General features: G+C 50.4%; 1 protein-coding gene and 1 long non-coding RNA gene across 6 annotated transcripts in view; one reads left to right on the plus strand and one right to left on the minus strand.

Annotated features, from left to right (window-relative positions):
• Positions 1–26,726, minus strand: part of FAM222A (family with sequence similarity 222 member A) — a 62,106-nt gene that overhangs the window by 23,563 nt on the left and 11,817 nt on the right. For all 5 annotated transcript variants that reach the window (XM_077160074.1, XM_077160076.1, XM_077160073.1 and 2 more), the window contains one exon: positions 8,587–8,714. In XM_077160074.1, the coding sequence (XP_077016189.1) occupies positions 8,587–8,668 (82 nt within the window). In that variant the 5' untranslated portion in view covers positions 8,669–8,714. The remainder of the gene's footprint in view (positions 1–8,586; positions 8,715–26,726) is intronic.
• Positions 22,324–24,976, plus strand: LOC143682287 (uncharacterized). Its single transcript, XR_013175067.1, has 3 exons — positions 22,324–23,150; positions 24,127–24,358; positions 24,524–24,976. It is a non-coding gene; the product is annotated as an uncharacterized LOC143682287 (long non-coding RNA).

The raw sequence follows: 26,726 nt of genomic DNA on the forward strand, positions 1-26,726 counted from the left end.
CTTAAGCTCTTGATTGGCAAACCCAAGGTACAGGGGCCCTGCTCTGAAAAGGAATTTTTCTTTCTTTTTTCTTCTCTCTTTTTTGTGGCTGTGTTTTTACGGCTTGACTGCTCTTTGAATACAACGGCAAGGCTTCTCAGGCAGAATTGAGCTTGTCTGAGGGCTAGTCTGGAGCCTGTGCCTTCCCCAGGAGAGCGGTGGGGCCCAGCTCAGGTAGATTCCCTCCCTCAAGGAATTCAGACCCCAGGGTCTGGAAAAGGGAAGCAATTAAAGCCAGCCTACAACCTCTCCTCTGTCTCAGACATGTCCCCAGCAAGGAGACTCTGCTGAAGTTAAAGGTACCGCATCACCTTATGCTGGTGGGACCCGAAGGCAAACAAGTGCCACAACCTGGGTAGGGCAGGAAAAACACAGAGTCCAGAGACTTCATAGGAAGGTCTTTCAATCTGCGAGGTCTTACTCTCAGGGAAAACTGATGCAGGTGACTCTTTCCTCGTGAGAGAGGCCTGTTTGGTCTGGGAAAATCTGGCTGGGGCCTATAATATCTAATTAGACCCTCATAAGGGGGTGCAGGAAGGCACCATACAGGCAGGGCAAGAAACAAGAAAACAAGAACTGAAAAATTCTGATGTTAAAACCTAAGCTAGAGGTCTAGAATAAGGTGAACTGAATGTCAGAGAACAGATAGACAACAAAGTCATCCAGCAAGAAAATCCTAGGTAAAAAACAAGTGAAAACAATCTCCAGAATAAATTAAGGAAATTAAATGCCTAGACACCAGCAAAAAGTAATGAATCTTACTAAGAAAATTGAAGATATGGCCCAGTTAAAGGAACAAAACAGCAATCCAAATGAGATACAAGAGTTGAAACAATTAATTCAGAATATTTGAACAGACATGGAAAACCTCATCAAAAATCAAATCAGTAAATTGACAGGATATGAAGAAGGCAACGGACAAAAAAAAAGAATAAATCAAAAGTCTGAAAAAACAAATCACAGAACTTATGGGAATGAAAGGCCCAGTAGAAGAGATGAAAAAAACAATGGAAACCTACAATGTTAGATTTCAAGAGGCAGAAGACAGGATTAGTGAACTGGAGGACGGGACATCTGAAATCCGACAAGCAAAAAGAAACTATAGAGGTGAGAAGGCAGTGGTATTACATATATTTAAGATACTGAAACAGAAAAATTGCCAGGCAATAATTCTTTATCCAGCAAAGCTGTCCTTCAAAAATGAGGGATATTTCAGAATACTCACACATAAACAGAAGCTGAGAGAATTCATTAACAAGAGACCTGCCCTATAAGAAATATTAAAAGGAGTTCTGCTGGCTGAAAAATAAAAAAGACAGGAGAGGCTTTGAAGAGAGTATAGAAATATCTAGGAATAAACTTAACCAAGGATGCAAAAGACTCGTACATAGAAAACTACAAAGCATTGCTTAATAAATCAAAGACCTGAATAAATGGAAAGATATTCCATGTTCATGGACTAGAAGGCTAAATGTCAGTAAGATGTCCATTCTACCCAAATTAATCTAGATTCGATGTAATACCAATCAGAATTCCAACAGACTACTTTGCATAATGGAAAAAGCTAATTGCAAACCTTACGTGGAAGGGTAAGGGGACTTAAATGGCTAGAAATATCTTGACGAGGCAGAAACAAGTGTGGAAGCATATTCTAAAGCCACAGTGGTCAAACAGTGCAATACTGACATGCAGATTAACATAGTGATCAACAGAAGTAAATTGGGAGTTCAGGAATACTCCCTCAGATCTATGGTCAGTTGATTTTTGACAAGGCTCCCAAGTCCACTCAACTGGGACAGAACAGTCTGTTCAATAAACGGTGTTGGGAAAACCAGACATTCATGACCAAGAGAATGAAAGAAGACCCGATCTTACACCCTGTACAAGAATTAACTCAAAACGGATCAAATAAGAACTAGTACCATAAAACTCCTAGAAAAAAATGGACAAATATTCTATGACCTCATTAGTATAAACTAATTATGATATGTAAAACTCACAGACAAAGAATCTAGGATACAGGTTACTAGGAGATAGAATGTGGCTGGAGAATGGGGAGTAGTTGCTTATATTGTACAGAAGTGTTAACTAGATTTTATTATATGCTCAGATCATTGTGAATCTTTCACAGTTCTGAATTGTAAGTGGAAAAGGGAAGTTTAGAAGCACGTATGACACCAGAAGGAAAGCTAGAGGTTAAAGCATGGGGCTGTATAACACAGTGAATCTTGTGGTAGGTGAAGGCTGTGATTAAACTGAACAATTATAAACAAGTTCTTTCATGAGCTAGAAGAAATGTATGCCACTATTACAAGGAGTTATAATAATAAGAGTAGAACATGGAGGGAAATGCATCTATTCGTAAACTTTGGACCATAGTTCACAGTAATATTTCAGTGTTTTTTCATCAGCAGTAACAAATGTACCACACCATTGTTAGTGATGTGGGGATAAGGGATATAGGATGTTGTGGGTTTTTGTTGTTGTGGATTTTTCTGAGTAATGAAAACGTTCTAAAATTGATTGTGGTAATGAATGCACAACTGTGTGAAGACGCCGTGAACCCTTGGTCGTGTACTTTGGGTAGACTGTATGGTATGGGAACACATCTCCATAAAACTGCATTAAAGGAAAATAAAAGAAATGAGCTATCAAGCCATGAAAAGACACGGAGGAATCTTAGATGCACATGGTCAAGTGAAAGACGCCAGTCTGAAAGAACTACATACTGTGATTCTGAGTATGTGACATTCTGGAAAAGGCAAAAAGGCAGTATTAAGATCAGTAGTTTTCAGGAGATGGAAGGAGGGAGGGAAGGGTGAGTAAGTGGAACACAGGGCATTTTTAGGTCAATGAAACTATGGTAGCTGTATCATACCATACTGGTGGCATTTGTCGAAGCCCATAGAACCGGACAACAGAGAGTAAACCATGGACTTCAGTTAATAATGTATCCATATTGGCTCATCGTTTGCAACAAATGTGCCTCACTGGTGCAAAATGTTAATAGGGGAAACTGGATGGGGGAGCAGTATATGGGAACTATGCACTTTCTGCTCAATTTTTCTATAAACCTAAAACTGCTCTAAAAATAGTCTAATTTTTTTTTAATGAGGGAAAGACAAAGCATGATTAAAGGGGAAGGTAAAACACACTTACCACCAGAAAAATGTAGCCACAGAAGAGATGAAAATTATGATTACACATTTCCTGATGAAGGAAAAAACTAACAATTGTTTCTATAAAGCAAAAAACACAAAAGAAAAACATAGAATAAAAGGGGAAATGGATGGAGCAGAAGGGATACAGACTGTGCAACAGGACTAGATACAAAAACTCAAAAATGGACAGCACAATAATACCTAATTGTAAAGTAATCATGTTAAAACACTGAATGAAGCTGCATCTGAGCTACAGGGTTTTTTTGTTGTTGTTTTTTACTATCATTACTACTTTTATTTCTTTTCTCTATATTAACATTTTATATCTTTTTCGGTTGTGTTGCTAGTTCCTCTAAACAGATGCAAATGTACTAAGAAACGATGATCATGCATCTATGTGATGATGTTAAGAATTACTGAGTGCATATGTAGAATGGTATGATTTCTAAATGTTGTGTTAATTTCTTTTTTTATTTTTATTTATTTTATTTTTTTCTTTCTTTCCGTTAATTAAAAAATAAAATAAATAAATAAATAAAAAATATAAAAATATAAAAAAGTGATAAATTTCAAAGTATATTTTAACAAATTATATATATATAATAAAATTTTATAATGTTTATAACATTATAAAAGAAATTTCAAAAAAAAAAAAGGGGAAATGGAATAAGCACAAGGAAAAAGAAAAGGTGCTGAAAACAGGTAAAAATAAGAAAAGCGAGCACAGTGAAAAGGGATAAAGAATTAGGATTAATCAGAAAGGGGCACAAGGAAAGTCAAGTTAAAGAGAACCAATACAGGCTTAACTGGAGTCCCCAAAGAAAGAAAGTGAAATAATACAAGCCTTGAATCTGTGTGTCAGAAGGGCGTAGTACCTGTCCCAGGGAAAACAGATTTTGAACGGTCAACCCCAAGACGTGCCCCAGAGAAGTCACTGAACATCAGATATGGAAAGACATGGAAAGACTGAAGTCATGTCAAAGGAAGGAAACGTCAGTCTGGCTTCGTCTTCCCCATGGCAGCATTAAACTTCAGAAGCGAGTAGAGCAAGGCCTACAAAACTCTCAAAGTGACCCGAGAATTTCTTTCCCACTCCCATGGAAAGGCAGCAGAGAGGCCGCTGTGGCGACACAGGCGCTCCTGGAGTAGTGGCCCTGTGACGCCTTCTCAAGTGGTACGCCAGAGGGCAGATCCGGATGCCTGGGCCACTATGGCAAAAGGACCGGTAGTGAGCACTGACCCTGTTTATTTACGGAGGTGGACAGATGTCATTAGCTAAGTAACTTAAGGAAAATGGGGTGGCAATTTTCTTATACACAATTTAAGAAAGGTGACATGACCACTTCATGACCACTTTTAAAAAGCAAATTATTTTGCTTGACCTCAAGCACATAAAATTTAAAAGCCTGGATAAAATGGGTACTTTTAAACATAATTTACCAAACTCATTCAAGAAGAAATAGAACAACCAAAAGCAGACCAGTTATCACAGAAATAACAGAGACTAGTATCAGAGAGCTACCCACCCCACCCTCCATATAAAACACTAACTCAGATGATCTCACGGGGGCCCAACCAACCTTTAAAGAACTGGTAATTCCATTTCTATTTAAACTGCTCAAAGCCTAAAGAAAGAAGGAAAACTTTTATTCTCTTTTTGAAGCCAGTGTCACACTGATAGCAAAACTCAGCAAAAACTGACCTAAAAAAAGGAACAGTAATCCTAAATAAAATAGCACATTTGATCCAGCAGCATATTACAAAGAAATTCACCATGACCAAGTGGGGTTCGGTTCCAGGAATGCTACGAAGGTTCAATATTAAGAAATGTTTTAGTATAATTATTCCTAATTATAGATCAGAGGGAAAAACAATCTGCTCTTCATAAATATTGAAAACATCTTCATAAACATTGAAAAGTTATTTGGCAAAATTCAACTTCCATCCTTGATTTCAAAATTCTTAATGACACACGGATAGATGGAGATTTCATTAACCTGATAATATCATATCTGGGCCAACACCAGCATTTTGCTTAGTATAAACACAGGAAACTTATCCTTAAAGTCAGGGAAGGGCCACTGCGGCTCAGCAGGCAGAATTCTCACCTACCATGCCGGAGACCCGGGTTCGATTCCTGGTGCCTGCCCATGTAAAAAACGAAAAAAGTCAGGGAAAAGAATTTCTGTTATCACCGTTATTAACCATTCATTGTCCCTAAGACAGTTGCCACCACTATTAAAAAGACAAAGAAATTAAGGTATAAAACTTACTACTGAGGTAAAATTATCATTTGCAAATGATACAACAGTAGACCAGGAAAATCCAGGAGGCTAAATTGAAAAACCATTCTGAACAACAGAAGAATTCAATAAGATGGCAGAATTTAATAGCCTTCACATAAACAACCTCTATGCAAAAGATGTAATGAGGAAAGAAAACCATCAAAAAAGCTAAACTACCTAGAAGTAAACTTAACAGAAAATACGCAAGATCTCAATGAAGCAGATGTTAAAACATTCTTGTGGTCCATTCACAAAAGAAGCTGGAACAAATGGAAAGCCGCCACATGTTCTTGGAGGGCAAGACATCATAAAAAATGTCAAATCTTTTCAAATTAATCTATAAATTTCATGCAACCCCAGGACATTGGGTTTTTGTTTTTTCTAGGTAAGTAGATTTTATAGTTCAGAGAGAGAAATAAATTAAGATCAGCCAGGGAAATTCTGAGAGGAAGAAGAACAGTAAGACTCAGCAAGTATCACCGAAATATGAAAGTGTATTACAACACTACGCGAATGAGAACTATGGTGTTATACCCATATACACCTCACTTCTCACCAGCTAACAATCATAGCTCACATACATAAAAAAAAATTAAGCCATAAGAGAACTAGAAGGAACTTCAGGGGAATTTTTTAAAAAATGTATATACCAGCCTAAGAAACAACTTTTAAAGCATGACACAAAAATCCAAATGCCAGAAAAGGAAATATTGACAAATTTCACTTCACACAAAATTCCTGCATGGCAGAATCAGAGACAAGTGACAAATTGGGGAAAATACCTGTAATTTGTATCACAGACAGAACTCTAATTCCACTATATACAATAGCTCCTATAAATCAATAAGGACAAAAATAACCCCCGAAATGAGAAAAAAAAATCAGACAAAGGAGATGAATAGATAGGTAAGTTCACAGGAAGAACACATGGTTCAAACATGAAAAATGGTCAACCTCATTCATATGAAACTTCAACTAAAACTGCACCATGCTTTATCCGGGGGGTTATTCTTATGCATTATATAGAGATCTTTTTTAGTTTATGGTGTATTGGAGTGGCTGGAGGGAAGTACCTGAAACCACTGAGCTGTGTTCCAGTAGCCTTGATTCTTGAAGACGATTGAATAATGAGAGAACTTTTACAGTGTGACTATGGGATTGTGAAACCCTTGTGTCTGATGCCCCTTTTATCCAGGGTATGGACAGATGAGTAAAAAAATATGGATAAAAAATATAAATTTCTGTCTTTTCAGGCACTGTTGTGTCAGGTGTATGTGAAACCTTCTTCCTCGTTTTAAGTCGTGTGTGGGGGGGAAGAAGTAGAATGGTGCTCTTACTTTCTGACTTTTAAACATTATTAAACACATTTAACGTTGAAAACAAAACAAGACAAAAAATATATATCATAAAGGAGATAAGGGTAGATGGGAATACTAGGGTTCAATGAGGAGGGGTGAGGGGTGTTGAGCTGTATGAGTTTTTTCTTTTTCTTTTTCTGGAGTGATGCTTATGTTCTAAAAATAATCATGGTGATGAATACACAACTATGTGATGATACTGTGAACACCACGTATGGATTGTATGTGTGTGAAGGTGTCAATTAAATATTAAAAAAAAAACAAAAAAACAGAAAACCTACACCGTGCTGTCATTTTTGCTGAGCAGGTGAGCAGAGCCTCAAACTTTGGAGCCCTGCTATGTATGAATGGAGAGGGCTGGGGGGTGTCTAAAGTACCACACTTGTCAAAACCACACATGCGCATGTATTTGACCCAGTATTTCCACTTACAGCAGTTTGCCCTTCAGTTTTATCCGCACCTTTGTGACCCGAACAGGCTCGCGGACTGCCGCATCGCCTGTAACAGCAGCAGGCTGGGGACAGCCTAAACAGCGACTGGTCGAGTCAATCCCAGTTCATCCTTGCCAGGGGAAATCATGCAGTCGTGAAAAAGAGCAGGGAAGCTCGTTAGATGCCGACATACAGGATATGTTACTAAGTGCAAAAGTGAGGTGCACAGCCGTGTGTAAAATATGTGTGTAGACAGATTTGCTGGGGTGTGCGGGAAGTACCTCCCGGAAGGGGACACAAAAAGCTGATAACATTGGCTGCCTCTGGGAAGGGGACAGGGAGATGTCGGCCTGCGCAGCCTGCATTCCTTGTGAACGTGGGACCAAGTGAATGTGCCACCTTGTTCAAGCAACGGAGCCAGCACAGAGATAACCAGCAGCCGATCCTGGGCGACAGGGAGAGGCGGGGACTGCAGTGAATGGGAGACAAACGTCCTCTTTAAAGAGCAATAGTTGGATTCTAACCAGTAGCCGCAGTACAGAGGACAGGCCTGTGTCCTCTGGTTTTTCAGAAGACAAAGCAATCCTGATTTTTATGCACATCTCCTTGTTTTTAAATGTTTCTAAGTGCTTCAATTTTGTTTGTTTTTTTTTAACCCTATGGGGGTGAAAAATAATGAGGCCAAAAGGTTTAGGATCCCCAAGGTGGTGAAGGAGGATGGACCCTTGGAGGCCTCCAAGTTCAGCTCCCTAATTGGACACATTGAAGGAGCAAAGCCCAGAGAGGGGAAAGAAGTGCCCAGCTCACACCCTGGAGCTGGGTCCAGGGTCCCATGCACGACTGTTTTTGCTTCCACAGAATCCTACCTTCTGCTAACATAGGCAAGTAAGTGATGATGACGAGACAGACACAGCACGTGGTGGGAGTCGGGAGAGGCCCAGGTTGGGTGGAAGTGCTGCAGGTAGCCCGGGCAGGCTAAGGGGCAGGAGGTCACGCCTGAGCTGACACCAGAAGGCCCCATGGGAGTGGGCCGGACAAAGAGGGTAGGGTCCCGAGTAGGGGAAGGAGTCTGAAGAGGCAGAAAAGCATGGGCAGAGAGTCCAAGACAGGGTGGTGGCGGGCGAGACGGCTGGGGCAAACAGCATTCCCACCCGGGGGCCTGCTTCGAAAAGGGCCCTGAGGCTGGAATAAGCAGGGGAGGGGGGCGGAAAGAAAGCCTCTGTGGACTCACAGCAGACAGAGGAAAAGGATAAGGGGCAGCAGGGCTGCAGCCCACTGAGGGTATGATGCAGGGGGAGGGCGTCCCACTCACACTTGCGCAGCTCCAGGCTCTTGCTCGGGCAGGGCAGGTGCTGGCCCGGTGGGTTCTGGGTCCTCTGCAGACAGGCCAGCATGGCTGAGCTGGGGGCCCACGGGGGGGCGTGCTCTGTGGCAGGGTCCCTGTGAGGAGGGAGAGGAGGTGCTGGTCATGCGGGGGGGGGGGGGCTGCTCCACGCCAACTGCCCCCCACCCCAACCCACCACACAGAGCCCTGGAGGCCTTCAAAGCCAGCACTTGTCTCCCCCATTCTGCAGACAAGAAGACTGAGGCCTGGACGCATCAAGAGGCTTAGCAGAGGCCTCACAGGGAGAAGCAGCCAGCTCCCAGGAGTAGTGGACGTACCCCTGGCGCTGCTTCGTGTGTGGGTCACCTCCTCCAAGGAGGTCGCCTGATGCCCCCCCTGCCCCGGCTTGGTCAGGTCCCCACTCCCCGCGTTCCTGCAGCACCTGCACTCTTGTAACTGCCTGTGAGCAGAACTGTCTCCTGTTTCAGCCCTGCGTTCTTCTAGGGCCAAGACCATCTCTGGTCACCCTGGAGCCTGCATGGAGGGGTGCCCGGGAAATGCCGGTGGGCCTGTGGGGTCCCAGTTTATTAAGCATTGGTCTGCTCCCTGCCTCACAGCACCCCTAGAGGGGGGCGTCCAGGACGGGGTCCCCGGGAAAACCAAGGCAGCTCCAACCCTGGCCCACGCTGAGCCGGACCTTGGCCTTGGACTGAGCCCCGAGCCCCACCCTCACACCGCCCAGACAGCCCTGCGGTGCCCGGGCTCTGTCGCTGCCTGGCTGAGCTCCCAGCTCAGTTCCCTTTGCCCGGCGAATCGAGTCAGAGGTCCCCATGGATAGGAGCTCAGACGTGGTCCCCACAGGTCCATGCTGCTGGGCTCATGTGGAGTCAGGACCTGTAGCACGCACATGGAAATGCGGTGCATATTCTTCACAAAACCTACTTTCCTGCTGAGCCCCGAGGAACATTCTGGAGAGCCCACAGTCCCCAAGGAGCAGAGGCAGAGCAGGCAGGCCTTAGAGGCCACCGGTGGGGCCGGGAGTTTCTCTACAGACCCTGTCTTGTCTTCATGGTAAGGCAAAGGCAGGTCCAGGTGTGATCTCAGCCCCAACACCCCAAATGCCTGCTCCCCCCACCTCCTGACCCCCACCCACACCCCCACACCCCCAGAGCCCTGAACAACAGAGCTGAGTCAACTCAATCCTCAGGCTGGTTTCAAATAAGGAGAGGAAGAGAGTAAGAAGAGGGGGTGTGCGCGTGAGGGGAAGAAAGGCAAGTTATTTAATACTAAACAGGTGTCTGGAGCCCTAAATTCTGCTGCTTTCTTCTAATAATGAAGTATTCATGAGGAAAAGCCTTTTTTCACTACTTTCTTAAGATACTAATTTCACAACAAGCTCCTTGTTACTGTGCAATTATTCCAATCTTGTGTTTCCCCGAGATGGTTGCAGCCTCCCGTCTGTCCTGGCCTCCCAGCAAATGAAAGACAATCACGTAACCACCTTTCATTATGCTCTATTTTACTTTCAGCAGAGGTACCCTGAAAGAAATGATTTCCTCTGAAAGGGACTTTTATTCAGTTTCAAAACCAATTTTCTCCTATTACTGTCTCAAAAAAAAAAGCGTGCGAGAAAGTGGGGAATGGATGTGGGGGGAGGTAGGTGGCTCTCAGCCGTCCCCCACCCCCAGCCCCCCCAATCGTCTGCCTTAATACAGCGACGCAATGCAAGCTGCAGTATCCACTCCGTGGCTTTGATTTCTGGTAATTTTAAGATATGCCATTACAATCAGGCAGGAATTATACCGTTTTAAAAGGGAATGAAGTGGGGCTCATTGCAGGCACGGAAGCCTTTGACTGTGACCCCGCAGGTCTTGGGGCGCATGTGGGCAACAGGCGGTGGGAGAGGCTGGCTGGGGCACCGCCACCCCCGCCCCCGCGGACCCCGGCCTTCAGGGATGTAGACGTGCACTCGGACGCCCGGGGATGGGTGGACACACCATCCGCGTGCTGGACGCCCACACACGCTGTCTCGTACAACCGTGTTCCCACAGAGGGGCACACCCACCCGTGCACACTCACAGGCAGTGCCACGGGAACCCACAGTTCTATGCGCAGTGGCTCGGGTGCATGTCCACCTCTAAGCCGTGTGACGTGGGGGGCAGGGGGAGCTGAAAGAGCCCAAGCCCTCTCCCTCCATGGATGGGGGGCCCCAAGGCAGAGGGAGATGGTGTGCTGCTGGGGCCACGGGACAGGCAGTGGCTGGGTAAGCCTGCCCCTCACCCCAGGGCTCAGTGCTGTCCACACGCCAGGCTGGGACTGGGCAGGGGAGGAGCAGGGTGAGCGACCTGGTGAGCTGAGGACCCTGGGGCTGGAAGCCCACGACTTCACCCCCACCCCGTGAGCAACTGCCCTTCATGTTCCCCTGAGGCCCCTCCCAGGCCATCCTCCTCCACGCCTTAGACGTGCCCAGTGCCCACTTACAGAGGCCCTTCCCACCTCTGGGCTTTCACTGGGTGCCAGAGGCCCAGAAGCCCAGCTCCTTCCTGGGTCCCCCCAGCTCCCTAGGGCCATACATCCCAGCATGCTTTGAGGTTGGGAAAGGGCAGGCTGAGGGCTGCAATTGTTAGGGAAATGGTCCAGCCTGGACCCTTCCCAGTAGGGCTCTGGTTTTCAGAGTACTCTGACTGCAGATACCCAGGAAGTTCTGGAAGCCAAGAGGGGTCACCTGACCGAGCTCAGGGGCCACGGAGGACTTCCTGGAGGAGATGGCATGCAGGTTGAGGCCTCTGCCCAGCCTTGCCCTGGCAGCCGCCTGGATCCTTCCATCTCTCCTTCTGGAGGGCCGGTGGGTGGGGCCTGGCAGCCTGAGAGGCTCTCTTCACTTGGAGAGGAGGGATTTCTTCTCTGTGCACCCCCAGTTCTCCCAACTCACTGCCCATCTCTCAGGAACCCTGGGCCCTGCTGCTGAGGGCGGGTAGGCAGTCCAGGAGTGGACAAGGACAGTGGAGTCAACACTTCTGCTTACCCCACCATTATCTCTGCTGTCTGCAAACAAGACAAAGTCAGATCCCTCTCCTTGGCCTTAAAACTTCTGTCCTCGGAAGACAGCCAGCCCTTTTTGCCTGACCTTTAGGGGGGCTGCCCATGCACCCCCCCCATCACCTCGCATGGCCCTTCCTAGCTCCATGGTGATCACTCCCCGGTGATCACTCCCCCTGTCCCCCACACCTCAGCCCCCATGCTCAGTCTCCTCTGAGTACCACCCACACGCCCCATCTTGTTAACTCAGTTCTGTCCTTCCAGACTCAGCTCAACTGTCCCCTCCTCCAGGAAGTCTTGTCTGACCCCTCAGGCTGAAGGAGGTGCAGCCCCCCTCAGAGCACTAATCACGCTGAGCTGTAACTGCCCGTTTTCATGCCTGCCTCTCCCTCCACCCCTGGAGGTGTCTTATTTGCACCTCTCTCCCCAGAGCCTGGCAACAGTAATTGTTTAATAAACAGGTGTTGAATGACTGGCTGAATCAGTGAATCGGTTCTTGTCAGATGAAGCTACCAAGGCCCAGAGAAGCCAAGCGTCCTGCACAAGGTCACCCAGCACAGAGCAGGTGCCTAAAATACTCATGATCTTCCGTGACTGCACCCTGCCCCCTCCCTGACTGGCAGCTCCCTCGGAGCCCCCACCTGGGCTCATCATTTCCCTAGCCCGGACCATCCTGGGAGCCCTGCTGACTTTGAAACCTTATCTGCAAATCAGACTGTTTATAAGCCCAAGGTCTTTTGTGACTTTAATAATAAAAAAGGGGGGGAGGGAAAAAATGTCAATGACAGAATGCTTTGGCACTGTCCCTGACATGGGGGCTGATAAGACAGCCTTATCTCAGAGACACCCTGAGGAAAAGGTCCCCTCCACCAGATAACTCCCCCACTGTCATATGCCCTTTCATAGCTGAGGATTTAGATAAAGGAAATGTGACAGGGGAGGGGAGAGAAAGGAAGGAACTTTCCAAGTCCGAGGAGGAATTGAGTCTGTGCTGCTTGCCCTGGCAGAACAATGAATAAGACAAAGGTGTCTAAAGGCTGTCTTGATTTTTATTAAAGGAACAGGGAATTGGGGCCTTTGGCCCTGCCTGCCATTTGTCATCTCTCCCTCTGCCTGTCTGGCTGCAGGAGGTGTTGGGGAGCCCCCAGGCATCAGGAGGAGGGGGGACTGGGGAATAATATGAATATTAGCACTCCCGCTAATAACAACAGAGAGCCCTTATGGACTGTGGCCCCAGCCAAGCCCCTGGGCATCCCATCTGTTCAGCACACCCCTAGTGGCCTCTCTAGTGGGTTCTGTTTTTAGCCCCATTTCACAGATTGGGAACCGATCACAGAGAGAAATAATCAACATAGGTCACCCAGCATTTCGGTGGCACAGTCCGAGCATCTCAACCCTGGCTGGGCCCTACACCCTCAGCTCCCATTCAATTCACCCCTGGCTCCCTCATGGTGGGGGGGCCTACCAGACCCACCAGCTGGGCATGGGGGAGCAGAAGCAAGGGTTGTTTCTCCCCAGTACCCAGATCCACTCTGATTCTCCTCCAGGAGGGAATGTGATCAGAGAGGGAGCGGAGTAGCGGAGGAGGGGGGAGGGGAGGGGCGCCCAGGAGGGTCCTTATTCACAGAAGACAATGTAGATCAGAACAAGACTGAGATGAATGAAGTCCAGGCCCTACCTGGGCACAGGAACTGCTTTGAGGTGGTTGTCATTTACCGATCACTCATTTACTCATTCATTCATTCAGGCAGCAGACCTGTGCCAAGCATCTTCTGGGGGTCATGGGAGTACAGAAACCGGTAAGGTGGGAACATCCAAGCAGAGCTGACCCCCACTCCCAAATCCAACTCAAGTTAAAACTGGAACTTCCCTGGCTTCCTCCTCCATTTCCCCAAAGCTTCAGAAGGGGACAACCGGTAGGTGAAACTTCCCCTCGTGCTTCCCGTAAGTCAAGTCTATCCCTCACCCGGCCGGGCTGGTCCTGGAGTAGGGCAGCATGTGAGGAAATACTGTGGCCCCCCAGCAGGGTGAGGCCATGACCCTGTGAAGGTCACGGGCTGCACCACTTCCAGTCCCTGCCTTCCCCTCTCCTGGGAGCTGCCCATGCTGACCTCTGGGGCTCCATTCAAGGCCAAAGCCTGGCTGCGGCTTGGAGGGGAAGGTCAGGCAGGCCCTTCCTGGTGCCCGGTGGGGCTCAGAGTCCAGAGAGGAGGGCCAGCTCTGGCGGTCTCAGGGTGGCGCCGGCCAGCCAAGGGCCTGGGTCCTGATTGGCTGTATGACCTTGAGGAAGTTACAGTACCTCTTTGCATCTTTGTTTCCTTAACTGCATCTTGATAGGGGTGGGCCAGCTGATTGTACAAGAGCACTCCAGCTTGAACATGGAGGATGTTACAATTTGGGTTACAAACACAAACCAGGCAACCAGCTATGTGCAAGGTGGCACACAAAGGGGGCTCTAGATATAGTCCCTATCTTTGGGGGATTCAGAATCTTGAGTGGGAGGCAGGTAGAAAGTTGGAAAGACAGAGCAGTTGCTGTAAAGCACTGAGTGGATTCTGAATTCCCTTCAAAGAGATTAAAGAGATGTCTCAGTTCTCCAGGGCCTCACAACCTTCAAGGGGAGAGGGCGGTAACTGTCCTGCAGTTCTCATCTCCACCTTCCTTGGTGCAAATGGAGCCTCTTGCTCCTACACCCTGTCCTGGACTCAGAGCCTCCCCCAAATGCAGGGAAGAGTCTGTAATGGTGGTTGGATGCCCAAGTCTACTGAAGGGAGTGAGCACTGGATTTGGAGGCTGGAAGAGCTAGGTGCAGCCCTGGCTGTGCAGTCCTGCAGAGGTCACTTCTGTGTCGGTCCCCCCAGGCCACTGCTGCCACTGGTGGAGCCTTACTGTGACCCAAGCCTGGAAAAGCACTTTACACACAGTGTTTCAGTTTGCTAATGTTGCCAGAATGCAATATACCAGAAATGGATTGGCTTTTACAAAGGGGGTTTATTAGTTTACAGATTTACAGTTCTAAGGCCATGAAAATGTCCACACTAAGGCATCAACAAGAGGAAACCTTCACTCAAGAAAGGCCAATCATGTCCAGGGTTTCTCTGTCACATGGGAAGGCCTGGTGACATCTGCTGGCCCTTCTCTCCTGGGTTGATTTTAAAATGGCTCTCTCAGCAGCTGTGGATCCTTCTGGTTTCTTCTAGGGCATTTTCTTTCTCCAAGCATCTGTGGATCCTCTCTTAGCCTCTCCAGGGCAAACTGTGGATTTCATCTCTTAGCTTAGCATCTCCCGGAGCATTTTGTCTCCAAGCAACTGTCATCTCTCTGCAATCCATATTGGCTCTGAGCTCTTTCTAGGTTTTCTGCCTCTTATTCTCTTCATAGAGGACTCCAGTAAAAGGACTAAGACCCACCTTGAATTGGGTGGGTCACCTCTTCATGGGAGCACCCTAATCAAAAGTACCCACACAATAATAAATCCAAAGACACCCAGCTGAGGTCAGGGGGACTGAGTTTAAATCCAGTGGTAGTGCAAGGAGGTGGCTACTGAGGTGGCCTCCGAAGGTTTTCTTGGCCTGATTTCAAATTTCAGCCCAGCCACTCAGCAGCTCTGTGACCTTGGGCCAGTCATCTAATATTTCCGGGCCTTTGTGTCCTCATCTGTAAAACTGGAAGAATAGTAGTACACCCCTCACAAGGGTGTTCTGAGACAACAATAAGAGAATGCCCAGCACATAGTAGGTCCTCAATAAGGGGTCACTGCTATTCTTACTAATGACTTAACCATTCCTCCTGAGGAAAATGGAAAAGGTCAGGGAGTCATGCACCTAGAGAGGTCAGGCACGCCACGGGGGCTCCGTCAGTGTTTCATAAGATCACCAGTTCCAGGCAGAGTAGACTGAGCTCAAAGGTTAAGAGGATGGACTGGCAGAGGGGTCACGCTGCCCCAAGTCCAGCACCATGAACCGATGAAGAAAGCTCGCTCTCCTTAAAACAAGAGGCAGGAAACCAGGCTGCCCTTGGCCAGGACAGAAGAGTAGAGGGACCCTTGCCAGGAGTATCAGAGAGTCCAGGTGTGCAGTCCCCTCTCCCACCTTCTCTGGGGCTCCCATGACTTAACTGTCTGTCTTTCTTATTACTGTCATCTCAGTCCGTACTTCAATCTGCCTCCTGGTCTCTCTCCCTTCTCATTTCCTGTTCTGTTTCTTTCTGGGTCTCTCTTCCCTTGACCCCCTCTCCTTATCTCCCTCCCTCATTCTCCCACTGTCTCTCTGCAAGGCAGCCAGAGTAGAAGCCCACTCCCATCCCCCTCCTGCCGCTCCCCCCTCCATCCCTGTTCCAAGCCCGAGGCCTTCCAGGGGACCCTGTTAATAATTAAATGTTAATCTAAAAAGCAATTTGAGCTCCGGCTAGGCAGATCTGGTTAGAGATTACATTAGCATGGAGGAGGCGAGGGTAATTTTCTTTAACCCCTCTCCTGATCTCTCAAGCCTGGGAATCTTCAAGTCACACCGGCAGTGCTGATTAACCTGGCACAGGGCTTGGCTGTGGATCAGAGGCCTGTGAAAAGTGATTATTTCCCACTGCCATTTGGGCCACGGCATGAGAAGGAGATTTTCACTCTCTTTCTTTTTAAGGGTGTGGGGGGGAGGGCGCTGCCCACTTCAATAGGAGGCTTCATCTCCTGCCAGGATTACAGCGACATCCTCCCCACCCCCAGGCCGGGACTTCTTTAAAATGCAAATCTAGTCACAAAATGTACCTGGCTCCTTCTTCCTGGCCCTTGTTCCCAACAGCACTCTGCTCAGGCCTCGCTCGCTGTTCTAGCATCTCGTCTGGGCCGGGACTTCGCGGGTGCCCTCCCTGCTGCCTGCAAGCCATTCCTGGCTCTCTATCCCTTGACATCCGACTTGACCTTCCACCGAAGCCTACGTTCTTCAACAGCTTTTCCGGAGACATACAAGGTCCGGGATAAATGCTCGGTGCACGACCAAATGAATGGCATTCCCCCATGAGGCTCTCTGCCACCCGCCCTCCATGAGTTTGTGGCACCGTTATCAGAGCCCAGGCATAGTCAGCCCTGAGGGTGACGTCTCCTGAAGGAACGGTGGGCAAGAGGCGGCACTGGGGTGTCAAGGCACGGGGGGGGGGGCTCAGGCAGGGCGGCCGGCCCAGGGCCTTCAGTACCACGGCCAGCTCCTAAATGCACGCGGCCTCGGAAGGGGGTGGGGCCGAGCTGGGAGCGTGATGACGTCAGTCACCACGGGAACTGACGGCGACGTTACTTGCCCCCCCCACCCCCCCTCCCCCGGCACCACTCCAACCCCTGGGGCTGGCATGGCCAATACGTATTAAACAACGACTGTGTACCAGGTCCTGCGCCGAATGCTGGGACAGTGACACGTGGGGTACCATCCTCCCCCCGCACGGGTGGGAAAGGCGTCAGAGCGGTCATTTCAAGGTGCGGTGACAAATGGCCCTCATAATGGGGCCACCGCACCTGCCCAGGAGTGTGAAGACGAAGGGACACCCCCCCACCCCACCCCCCCCACACACACACTTAATGAGGAGGCTAACAGCATGGTGTCTCAGGCTTCGGAAGCAGATGCCGGAGCGCAAATCCCAGCTTTATCCCTAACTCTGTGGCCTTGAGCAAATCCCTCTGTCTCTCTGAGCCTCAGTTTCCTCCTCTGAATTCCTTACCATGAATCAATACAAATAAAGTGCCAGGGTCAGAGTAGTAGCTCCCTGTGTGGTAGGTTATCATTTGTAACTATTGCCAATAGGTGAGTAGGAGATAGCCAAGCGAGGAAGGCAGGGGAGGAGGGTTCCCAGCTGAGGACTGCACAGGTAGACGGTGTGAAGACTTGGTAGAAACTGGTGTGAGTGTGGAGAACTTGAAGCAGCTCCACTTTGTTGGAGAACAGACCCCCCTGGTGAGTAATCAAGAGCACCTCATGTGTGGAATCTCAGGTAGGACATGAGATTTTGTTGGTTTGTCCAGAGTGATGCCCTGATGAATCCCAGAGTGATTCAATCAGTGAGTGGAAAAGTATTTGCAAAGCCCCCTTCGGGGAATGGTGAGAACGGGGAGAAATTTAACTTCCCCAAGTTGAATTCTTGATATTCTCACAAGCAGTGTGGACAACCAAAGCTATAGGCTGAGCCCCCAGTCTTGGGGTTTGTTCATATGAAACTTAACCCAACAAAGGATAGGTCAAGTCTACTTAAAATCTAGGCCTAAGAGTCACCCCCAAGAGAGCCTCTTTTGTTGCTCAGATGTGGCCTCTCCCTCCAGCCAACATGACGAGCAGTCGCACCACCCTCCCCCTCTCTGCGTGGGACATGACTCCCAGGGGTGTGGACCTTCCTGGCAACATGGGACAGAGATCCTGGAATGAGCGGAGACTCAGCATCAAGGGATTGAGAAAAACCCTAGAATGAGCTGAGAATTAACATCAAGGGATTGAGAGAACCTTCTTGACCAAAAGGGGGAAGAGTGAAATGAGACTGTCAATGGCTGAGAGATTCCAAACAGAGTTGAGAGGTTATCCTGGAGGTTATTCTTACGCATTGAGTAGATATCACCTTGTTCAAGAAGTAGTGGAGAGGCTGGAGGGAACTGCCTGAAAATGTAGAGCTGTGTTCCAGTAGCCATGTTTCTTGATGATGATTGAACAATGACACAGCTTTCACAATGTGACTGTGATTGTGAAAACCTTGTGTCCGATGCTCCTTTTATCTACCGTATCAACAGAGGAGTAAAACATATGGAATAAAAATAAATAATATGGGGAACAAGTGTTAAGAAAAAAAAAAAAAGAGCACCTCATGTGTACAAGGCCAGGTGGGGTCCCTAGGAAAGAGGGGGCAGGGGCAAGGGCAGGCCAAGGACTTCCCCTGGGGTTCCCCAACCTTAAGGTAGGGACAAGTGCTGGCTCAGGGCTGGAAGCAGCTCAGAGAGGGTGCTGGGGACTTAGGTGATGGAAAGAGGGGCAGGTCTTGCTGGGCCCCTCCCAGAGCCCTGATACTCAGTGGTGGGACCTGCAGAGTGAGGCTCATTCTCATGCAAAGCAGTCGTCTTTGCGAGTCCCCAGCTGGGGATCAAAGCCCTCAATCTCAGACCCTTGCTCCCACCTCCCTAAGTACTCTTTCAGAGAGCCAGATCCAAGAGGGGTTGAGGGCAAAGTAGGGTGGGGTCTGATTTTCAAGTCATTCTGACACCTCCATGCTCCTAGCTCTAGCTTTAGCAGTCAAATCTCCAAAGCTGTCTTCCAATACCTTCCAGCAAAGGGGGCTTAGGGGGGCCAGGGATCATTCCTGAATGTTCGGGGTGTGATGCTATCATAGGGGCTGGGGGAGATCAGTGGAAAGGTCCCCAATCCAGGTTTTTGGGGGGACGTGACGGAACCTTCCTGAAGAAGCATTATGTATGTGGGGGGGGGCAAAAAAGGCAGCAGGTGTTACCAGAGGACGTGAGGAAAAACGGGGTCCCTGGCAGAGGGAACAGCATGTGCAAAGGGCCAAAGTCCCACTCCATCGTGGCGCTGGAAGGAGCTCGCTGTTCTCAGCCAGGCACCCACAGTTCAGGGTTAATCCCAGCAGCAGGATAGGAGAAAATGTAATAAGAGAAAGAGTTAGTGGTTTGTTGTTTTTTTTTCCACCCTTCCTCATTCTGGTTTTTAATGGTCAAGGTGAGAACAGTTTACAGCGGTTTTTCCAGGCCAGCATTTGGTTTCCATAGTTACTTGCACCTGCGGGGAAACGCTGTGAGGGCGGAGGCCCTGTGGGTAGGGAGCACCGAGTCCTTTCTCAGGACGGGTCTTGGAAAGAGCTTTTTTTTAATATTTAGTGTCCCCCACTGGCTCAGCCCTTATATACATCACCTCATTTGACCCACCCCGCGAGAAGAAGGAGAGACAACAGTGCCCTTGTTCCCAGGAGGAAACAGGGACCCCGGGCAGGGAAGGGGTTGTGGAAGGGGTGGGCCTGGGCCTGGGCCAGAAGCGAGGCTTGGCGAGACAGACCCGGAGGGGAGGGATGGTTATTGCTTTTTTTTTTTTTTTTTAATTCCTGAGAGACAAACAGCACTCACACATGGACCAGGTCTCCCGCTTTTGCCCTTTGTTGTGAGCTGGGGTGGAGGGTATGCTTTCTAGGCTAGAAAGGTACCTCCAAGTCATCTGGCCGTGGGGCACCATGATGAGGAAAGAGATGTCACTCGGGAGCAGAGGGCCTGGGTTTGTGCTCTGTCGCTTCTGAGCTGTGTGACTCTGTTTATCTCTGGGGGATTTTTTGTTTTCTTCTTTGTGCTCTTCTGCATTTCTGAATTTCCTACGATGAACATACATCCTTTTTTTTTTTTTTTTTCTAAATAACTTTCAAAGAGGATTTGAACGCCTGCCCGCCTGGAGGAGAGGAGAGTGGTGCTCAGTGTAAATGGGCTGACACTACAGGGAGCAACTGCTGGGAATCCTGGAGGGGTGGTAGATACGGGTGGGGAAAGAGGCCAGAGTACAGGAAGCCCCAGAAGCTTTGAAATCCAAGGGATGGGAAGCAGGCTAGACACATCCAGTCGAGCCAACCCACCGGCAGGTGCTGCCAACACCTCTCCTGAAACAGGTCACGGCTCCATCCAGCTGCCCCATTTCCTCTGGGTCCCCCAAAACCATTCTCCACCCCCACAGGGACCAGACTGAGCTTTTCCGTATGTAACTCACTTCTCTCCGCGCTCAAAACTGCCCCTCCCGCTTCCACTGCGTCCTCTGCAGCCCTGTGTGCACTCCCCACCCCCACCCAGCTCGGCCACACCAGCCTTCTCTCTGGTCCTCTAACAGGCCAACCTCGGTCCCACCTCAGGACCTTTGCATGTACAGCTTTGTCTCTACCCAAATACACCACACCAGTGTTGTCCAAGAGAAATATAACGCCAGTCCCGTACGTAATTTAAAATTTTCTAATTGTCACAGGGGAAATGGGGAATTTAAGTTTAGTAATATACTTAAATCCAATATATCTAAAATATTACCATTTCTACATGTAATCAGTTTTCAGAAATTACTAATGAGATATTTTGCATTCTCTTTTCATATGAAGCCTTTGATATCTGGTATCTGTATTTCATGCTTACAGGACATATCTGTTCAGACTCGCCTCACTGCAGGAGCTCAGCAGCCAGCCGTGCACGACCAAGGGCTTTCTCGTCCCCAACATGCACTTCCACGCCTACAAGCCAACACTCACACACCAGTTCCTCTCCTAGTCACACCTCCACTCAAATGTCACCCCCTCCAAAAAGCCCTCCCTTGATCACTCTATATTAGTCAGCAAACCTCCAAATGCCACTCTCAGCAATAAGAGGGAAATGGATTGTGTGCATGTGTGTGCATGCACACACGTCTGGGAGACATGTGTGCATCCACACATACACCAAGCCCTCCCACCCCCACCCCACCCCACTTCTGGAAAGCAGGCCTAGAAGATGGGGCCTCCTTTCAAAACCAGCCCGGTGCAGAAAAACGGCTGTGACAGCACAAAGCGGAGATTGGATCAGCAGCGGGCATGACTGCCTGGTGACGGTTACAAATGATCTGATGTGGAAGAGACGGGATCAGATGTGTGCAGAACAACGTGGCTCGTGTCCCGCATGCCAGACAATGGGCTGCCAGGAGGGCAGGCAAGCAGGTGGCTCCCAGGGGCCCAGGCTGGAACACGGCAAAGCAGCCCGGGTCCTGGAATGGGCTCGGCATGGAATGGACCCTTCCCCAGTCCAGACCCTGTGCTTGGTCATGCCCGGGGGTCCCAGCTCGGAGGGATGGTCATTTACCCAAGGGGGGGTCAGACACTCCCTGATGCCCAACACCTGGGAGGGAGCTGGGCAGCTGGATGATCGGGAATTTTATTTTCTTTATCATACCTGTCATTTTCCAAAACTAAAAGATGAAGACTACTTTTGTAATAGGGGAGTGAGAAGAACCTTCTTCCTACTTCTTATCCTTCTACCTGGCCTCTGCACTCAGCCCCAGAAGGGTGGGTAGGAGGAGGCCACCCTCCCCACCCCACCCCCACCCCTGACACACACAGCTGGTCCCTAACGTACCCCCCAAAGTGGGGCTCTTAACCCCCACTTTGGGGGTTAATGTGGGTTTAATGTGACCCTCCCCACAGCTCTGTGCCAGGAGGCCGGGTCCAGAGAGACCGTGTATTTGCGCAACAGAGAGGCAGCTGGGTCTTGGACCTCAGGGAACCATATCTAGTCTCTTTCTCTGCCAAGACCAGGCACATAGTAGGTGCTCAATAAAAATCCCCAGTGAACAGAGAGATGAGCAGGGCCTTTATTTCCTGCACTCCATGTGTGACCCAGGGCTCACGGCTCTCTTTTCCTTTCCAGCTGTCTGTCCTGATTCCTGCAGTCCCCCCTCATTTCATTTCATTACATACTTCACAACATGCACTGAACAAACCCCTCCATGCACACGGAACACCGGCCCCCCCACCCCCACCCCAGAGAACAGAGTGAATGCTTGTCAGCCCTGAGGGGGTGGGCAGAGGAGGCAGGGCTGGCAGCGACTGGTCAAGAGCCTCCTCTCGGGCCCAGTTGTCACCTGTCATCAGTATCATGGGGTAGGAAATAATTCAAGCCCGCCCCCCCCCCCCCACAACCCAGTGTCATTGAAGTTCAGGGGCTAGGAAGCTTCTCGAGGAGGGAAGGGACCTCTCCCTCAGAAGGCCTGGGCAGGGGACACACATCTCAGCTCTCTCGCTGGCGCCTGGAGACTATCACATGAGGCAGGGTCCATCTCCACCCTCGTTCTCCAGAGGGGAAGGAGAGGCGCAGAGAAGAGGAGGAGTTGTCTGAGGCTGCCCAGTGGGGCCAGGATGTAAACCCAGGCACAGCCGGAGGGCTGGGACACCAAGTGGGCTCCTGACATCCCACAGCACTGGCTGCTCCTGAGGTGGGCACCAGGAGCCAGTCCTCTGCCCTAGAAGCTAGCCACTGAGTGACCTCCCCTGGCCCTGGCCTTGACCCTGGGTGGTCAGTATGGCAGGAGGCCAGAGGCAGGTGCCAAAGAGACTATCCTGAGACCAAGGAAGCCACCTCCACACACACACAACACAACTCTAGGTGCACCGGGAACTGTCCTTCAGTTCCTAACAGGCAGAGTCTGTAAGGCCAAAACAGCACCACTGCTGAGACTAAGAACTGGGTGTGAGTCCTGGCTCTGCCACCTCCTGAGTAAGTCAGTGAGGCCTTCAGGGCTCCAGGATTCTCCATCTCACAAATGGAGTTGGAAACCACACCTCCCTCACCCGGCCATGGCAAGGATTAAGCTGAGTGACATATACATCAGGTTCAGAGTGATTTGCTCGGTGGCAGTGGCTACTCTCACCTTCACCTTCTTAGCTCCTCGAAATCCAGTGCCCGCCAATGCCTGCTGTACCAGCCACGTCCACCCTCACTCTCATAGCTGTTTTCACCGTCAGAGGCCAGAGATGAAAGCAAGGTGTTCAGAGAGGTGAGGGGCTTTGTCTGCAGTCACACAGCAGCAGGAATAGGAGGCTGGGAGCCATGTGCACACCAGGGCTAGGGACCTTTGAACTTCGGGACCTAAATCCCAATTACACTTCAACTCCCAGCACAAATTACCCCTCGACTCCCAGGGACATGGTCCCGAAAACAAGCTGGGGTGAGAGTGGGGCAAGAGAGGGCTTCACTGGGTGCATTTGCCAAACTTCAATGGAGCACCTACTGGGTGCCAGGTTGTGGGACCCCAAAGAAGTATCAGACAAAGCAAGGGTGAGTAGACATATCGCTCAGACAACCCCAACCAGGGTCAGTCCAAGCACTGAGGATGCAAAGAGAAGAGGGGTTGTTCCCAGGTTGTGGGGCTGCCTGGAAGAGGGAGCACCTGAACCCCTCAATAACCTACTCCAAGAGCAAAGACAGCACCTGGTGCAAAGCCCAACAGGCACCCAAAAGGGCTCAGTGAGTCTGATGAGCCAGGCCATGGAGGCGGAGGGAGGTGGTGCAGGCATGCCGGAGTCAAGTTAACTACATGTCAGACCCTGGGCTGGGTGCTTTTCATTCACTCGCTTGCTGAATCCTCCTTAGTTGCCTCCTATAATCTGCATTTTCCAGAAGGGGAAACTGAGGCACATAGCGTCATTGGTAAGGGAGCGGGGATTTGCACTCATGTCCATCCAGCCACAGGATCTTAATCACCATATCCAAGGGCCCTGGCAGAGAAAGGAGAGCTGGCAGCGCAGGGATGGGCCATTTAGCTGGGATGGGCCAGGGAGGAATGGACACAATCGAGGGGTCAGGGGACGGCTCGAAGGCCACAAGGAGGCCTGTGCCCATCAGCCACGGGCAAAAGGGAGCCACAGAGCGATGGCATGGTGGCTAAAGTGCAGGCTCCAGAGCTGGCCCCAGCTCGCCTACGCATCAGCTGTGCAACCTGGGGTAGGCCGACTAACCTCCCTGTGTTTCAGCTTCCCCACCTGAAGACCGGGTTCCTGAAGTACTTGACCTCACAGATTAGTGAGACTGTGTTTTGGCACATGATGATTTTATGTATTTACTACATCGAAAAGCAAAGAAACCGAAAGCTGGTAGAGTGAGACAGGGCCCAGTGAGGTCTGAGGACAAGCTAGTCACTGGAGCTGCTCATTGTGGCCTGGAGCAGTGGGCACAGCCTGGTCCACACCTGCCCAGCGCTGACAGGTGGGTGCCAGGCATGGGGGGAGGGAGGCAGCAGTGCCTCCGAGCCGCCCCGCGTCGTCGGGGCACGCGCCGGCATGTGCGTGCGCGCCTCTGTGTGTGTTGCTGCAGCAGCTTCTATGCAAACATGTTAATTTGTTTTCATTTTGTGTTTTTTTTCCCTTGCAGGATAATTGGGTGAGTTTGAAGTCTTGGCGAGGCTGCTGATTATAGCTATTTGGGTGGTGCCCTCATGGGGCTGCCTCCTGCCTCTGGCGGTGAAGGCAGCAGATGAAAGCTCTCGTGGGCCAGGAAAGGGGCTGGGGCCCCAGCTGAGAGACTGGGCAAGCTATCCTGAGACCACCCCCATCCTGCCCTTCACCCAGAAAACATCACAACATCCAAGAGAACAACTCCCACCCGCCAACATCTTTCCTTTGCCCTGTACGCTGCATAAAAAATAATTGTGACATGGTTGCCAACGTTAAAAAAAAAAACACACAGAAAACCTACAATTCTCATTGTCTGGTTTCTCTTGGAAAACAATGGCAGCTCTGGAAGCGCTGAGCCCACGCTCTGGGGAGGCCCAGCCCGGCTGCTTTGTTCCCCACCTTGCCCACTTGAGTCTTCCCCCTTGCAAAGAGCCTGGGCTTTGGGGTCTAAGGGTCCAAGGCCTGGACTCTGACTCTGCCCTCGGAAGCTGTGCAACCTCAGCCGATCTCTGCCTTTCTGAATCTTTTCATTTGTTAAAAAAAAAAAAAAAAAAAAAAAAGCCCCTTGGGAAAATTAAAACGAGATGGTTGAAATCTCAAGAACATGGAAGGGGCTGGTCAGTGTTAGTTCCCTTCTGTTGGGGAGGGGAGAGCTGGGAGGGAGAGGCAGGGGCCAGGCGTCCTCCCTGGCTGGGTGGCCTGGGCACTGAACTCTGTGCTTCTCCTGCCAGGTCAGGAATAGAACCCTGAGGCCGTGCGGGAATTCAGTCTTCACAGGGCACCAAGAGCTGGGGCTGGAGGGGAAAAGAACTTGAGGCCCTGGCGGAGGGCAGTGGGGCACCAGACTCAAGTGGCCTGGGGGGGGGGGGGCATCCTGGAAGGGGGCGAGCTGGAATGAGCCCTGCCCAGATGGCACACATGTGATGGCAAGAGGGCAGCAAAGACACTCAGGAGGAACTGCCCAGCAGGTGGGTAGCCAAGTGGCCTTTGGGGGGCTTCCTGATTGTGGTTCTGGGGCCTCCCGCGGGGCTAGGCCTACAGAGGGCCTGCAGGGGCCAGCTACCCACGGGTGGGGTGGGGGTCAGGGAGAGACTAAGGGCTGGGCCTTAGCTGGAAACTCCCTTCCCTGTGCTCCGGGGCTTCTTGGGACCCTGGGTAAGTCCCTTTCGCTCCCCAAGCCTCTGTCTGCTAACTGTAAAATGACTCAATGAGATGATCCCTGGCAGGTCTCAGGCTCCCACACCCCCACCCAACCACCCAGAAGAGGCAGGAGCGCCAGGGGGAACCCAGCCCACGTTTGCACAGGCACCGGGAAAGTGCTCCTCCGGCCTCCTGGCCCTACATCCCCCAGAGGCCCAAGGGTGGCTTCTAGTTCATCCCCATCTTCAGCGAAGGAAACTGAGGCTCACAGAAGGCACGTGGCTTAATGAATGGGGCAGCCTTCAGTGGGGTCCCCATGCCTCGATTTCTACTAAACCTTGGCCAGAATGGAGGGAAGGGACAGTCGCCCAGAGCCCGTCCATGGAACAGATGCAAACTGGCTTCCTGAGGCCACCCAGGGCTTTGGTGGCAGAGTAGGCCTGAAGCTCCAGTTTCCAGCACCCATCTCAACACTTCCCCAGCCTGTCCTGTGGGGCAGGTGCCTCTAGCTGCAGCCCTTCTGGTCTCGGACCCCAAGACTAGCAGAGCACAAAAGGTAACTCCACGGAGAGAAAAGGCCTTGGGGTCAGCCAGACCTAGCTTTGCCCCGTGGCCCCTGACTAGTGGCATGAATCTGGCGAGTCACCTGTCATCTCTGAGCCTCAATGTCTCTATCTGTAACACGGGACAGGCAGGGGAGAAGGGCCCAGGCAGGGCCTCCCTGCCCGAGCTCCCTGGGGATGGTGAGCAGACCTCTGTGGAGGGCTCGGGCCGCCTTGGTCACACGGGGCGGCAGCTGGCAGCATCCCTTCCCCCACCAAGAGCCGCACAAAGGGGCCTCTATTCCCCACTCCGAGCATTTGTCCCGGGCTGGCAGGGCTGCACTGCACTCTCTCCACTCTGCCGGCTGCCCGGCCTGGCCCGAGCCCACACAAAGGCTGGTGTGTCCCTGCCTGAGCCAGTCTGGCCTCAGGAGACCGTGTCCACCGAGAACTAGAGAGCTCCCCAGGGGTCCTGGGGAGGGGCCACAGTGTGCGGCC

The sequence above is a fragment of the Tamandua tetradactyla genome, chromosome 5, assembly GCF_023851605.1.
Source record: "Tamandua tetradactyla isolate mTamTet1 chromosome 5, mTamTet1.pri, whole genome shotgun sequence".
In the NCBI taxonomy this organism is placed as follows: Eukaryota; Metazoa; Chordata; class Mammalia; order Pilosa; family Myrmecophagidae; genus Tamandua; species Tamandua tetradactyla.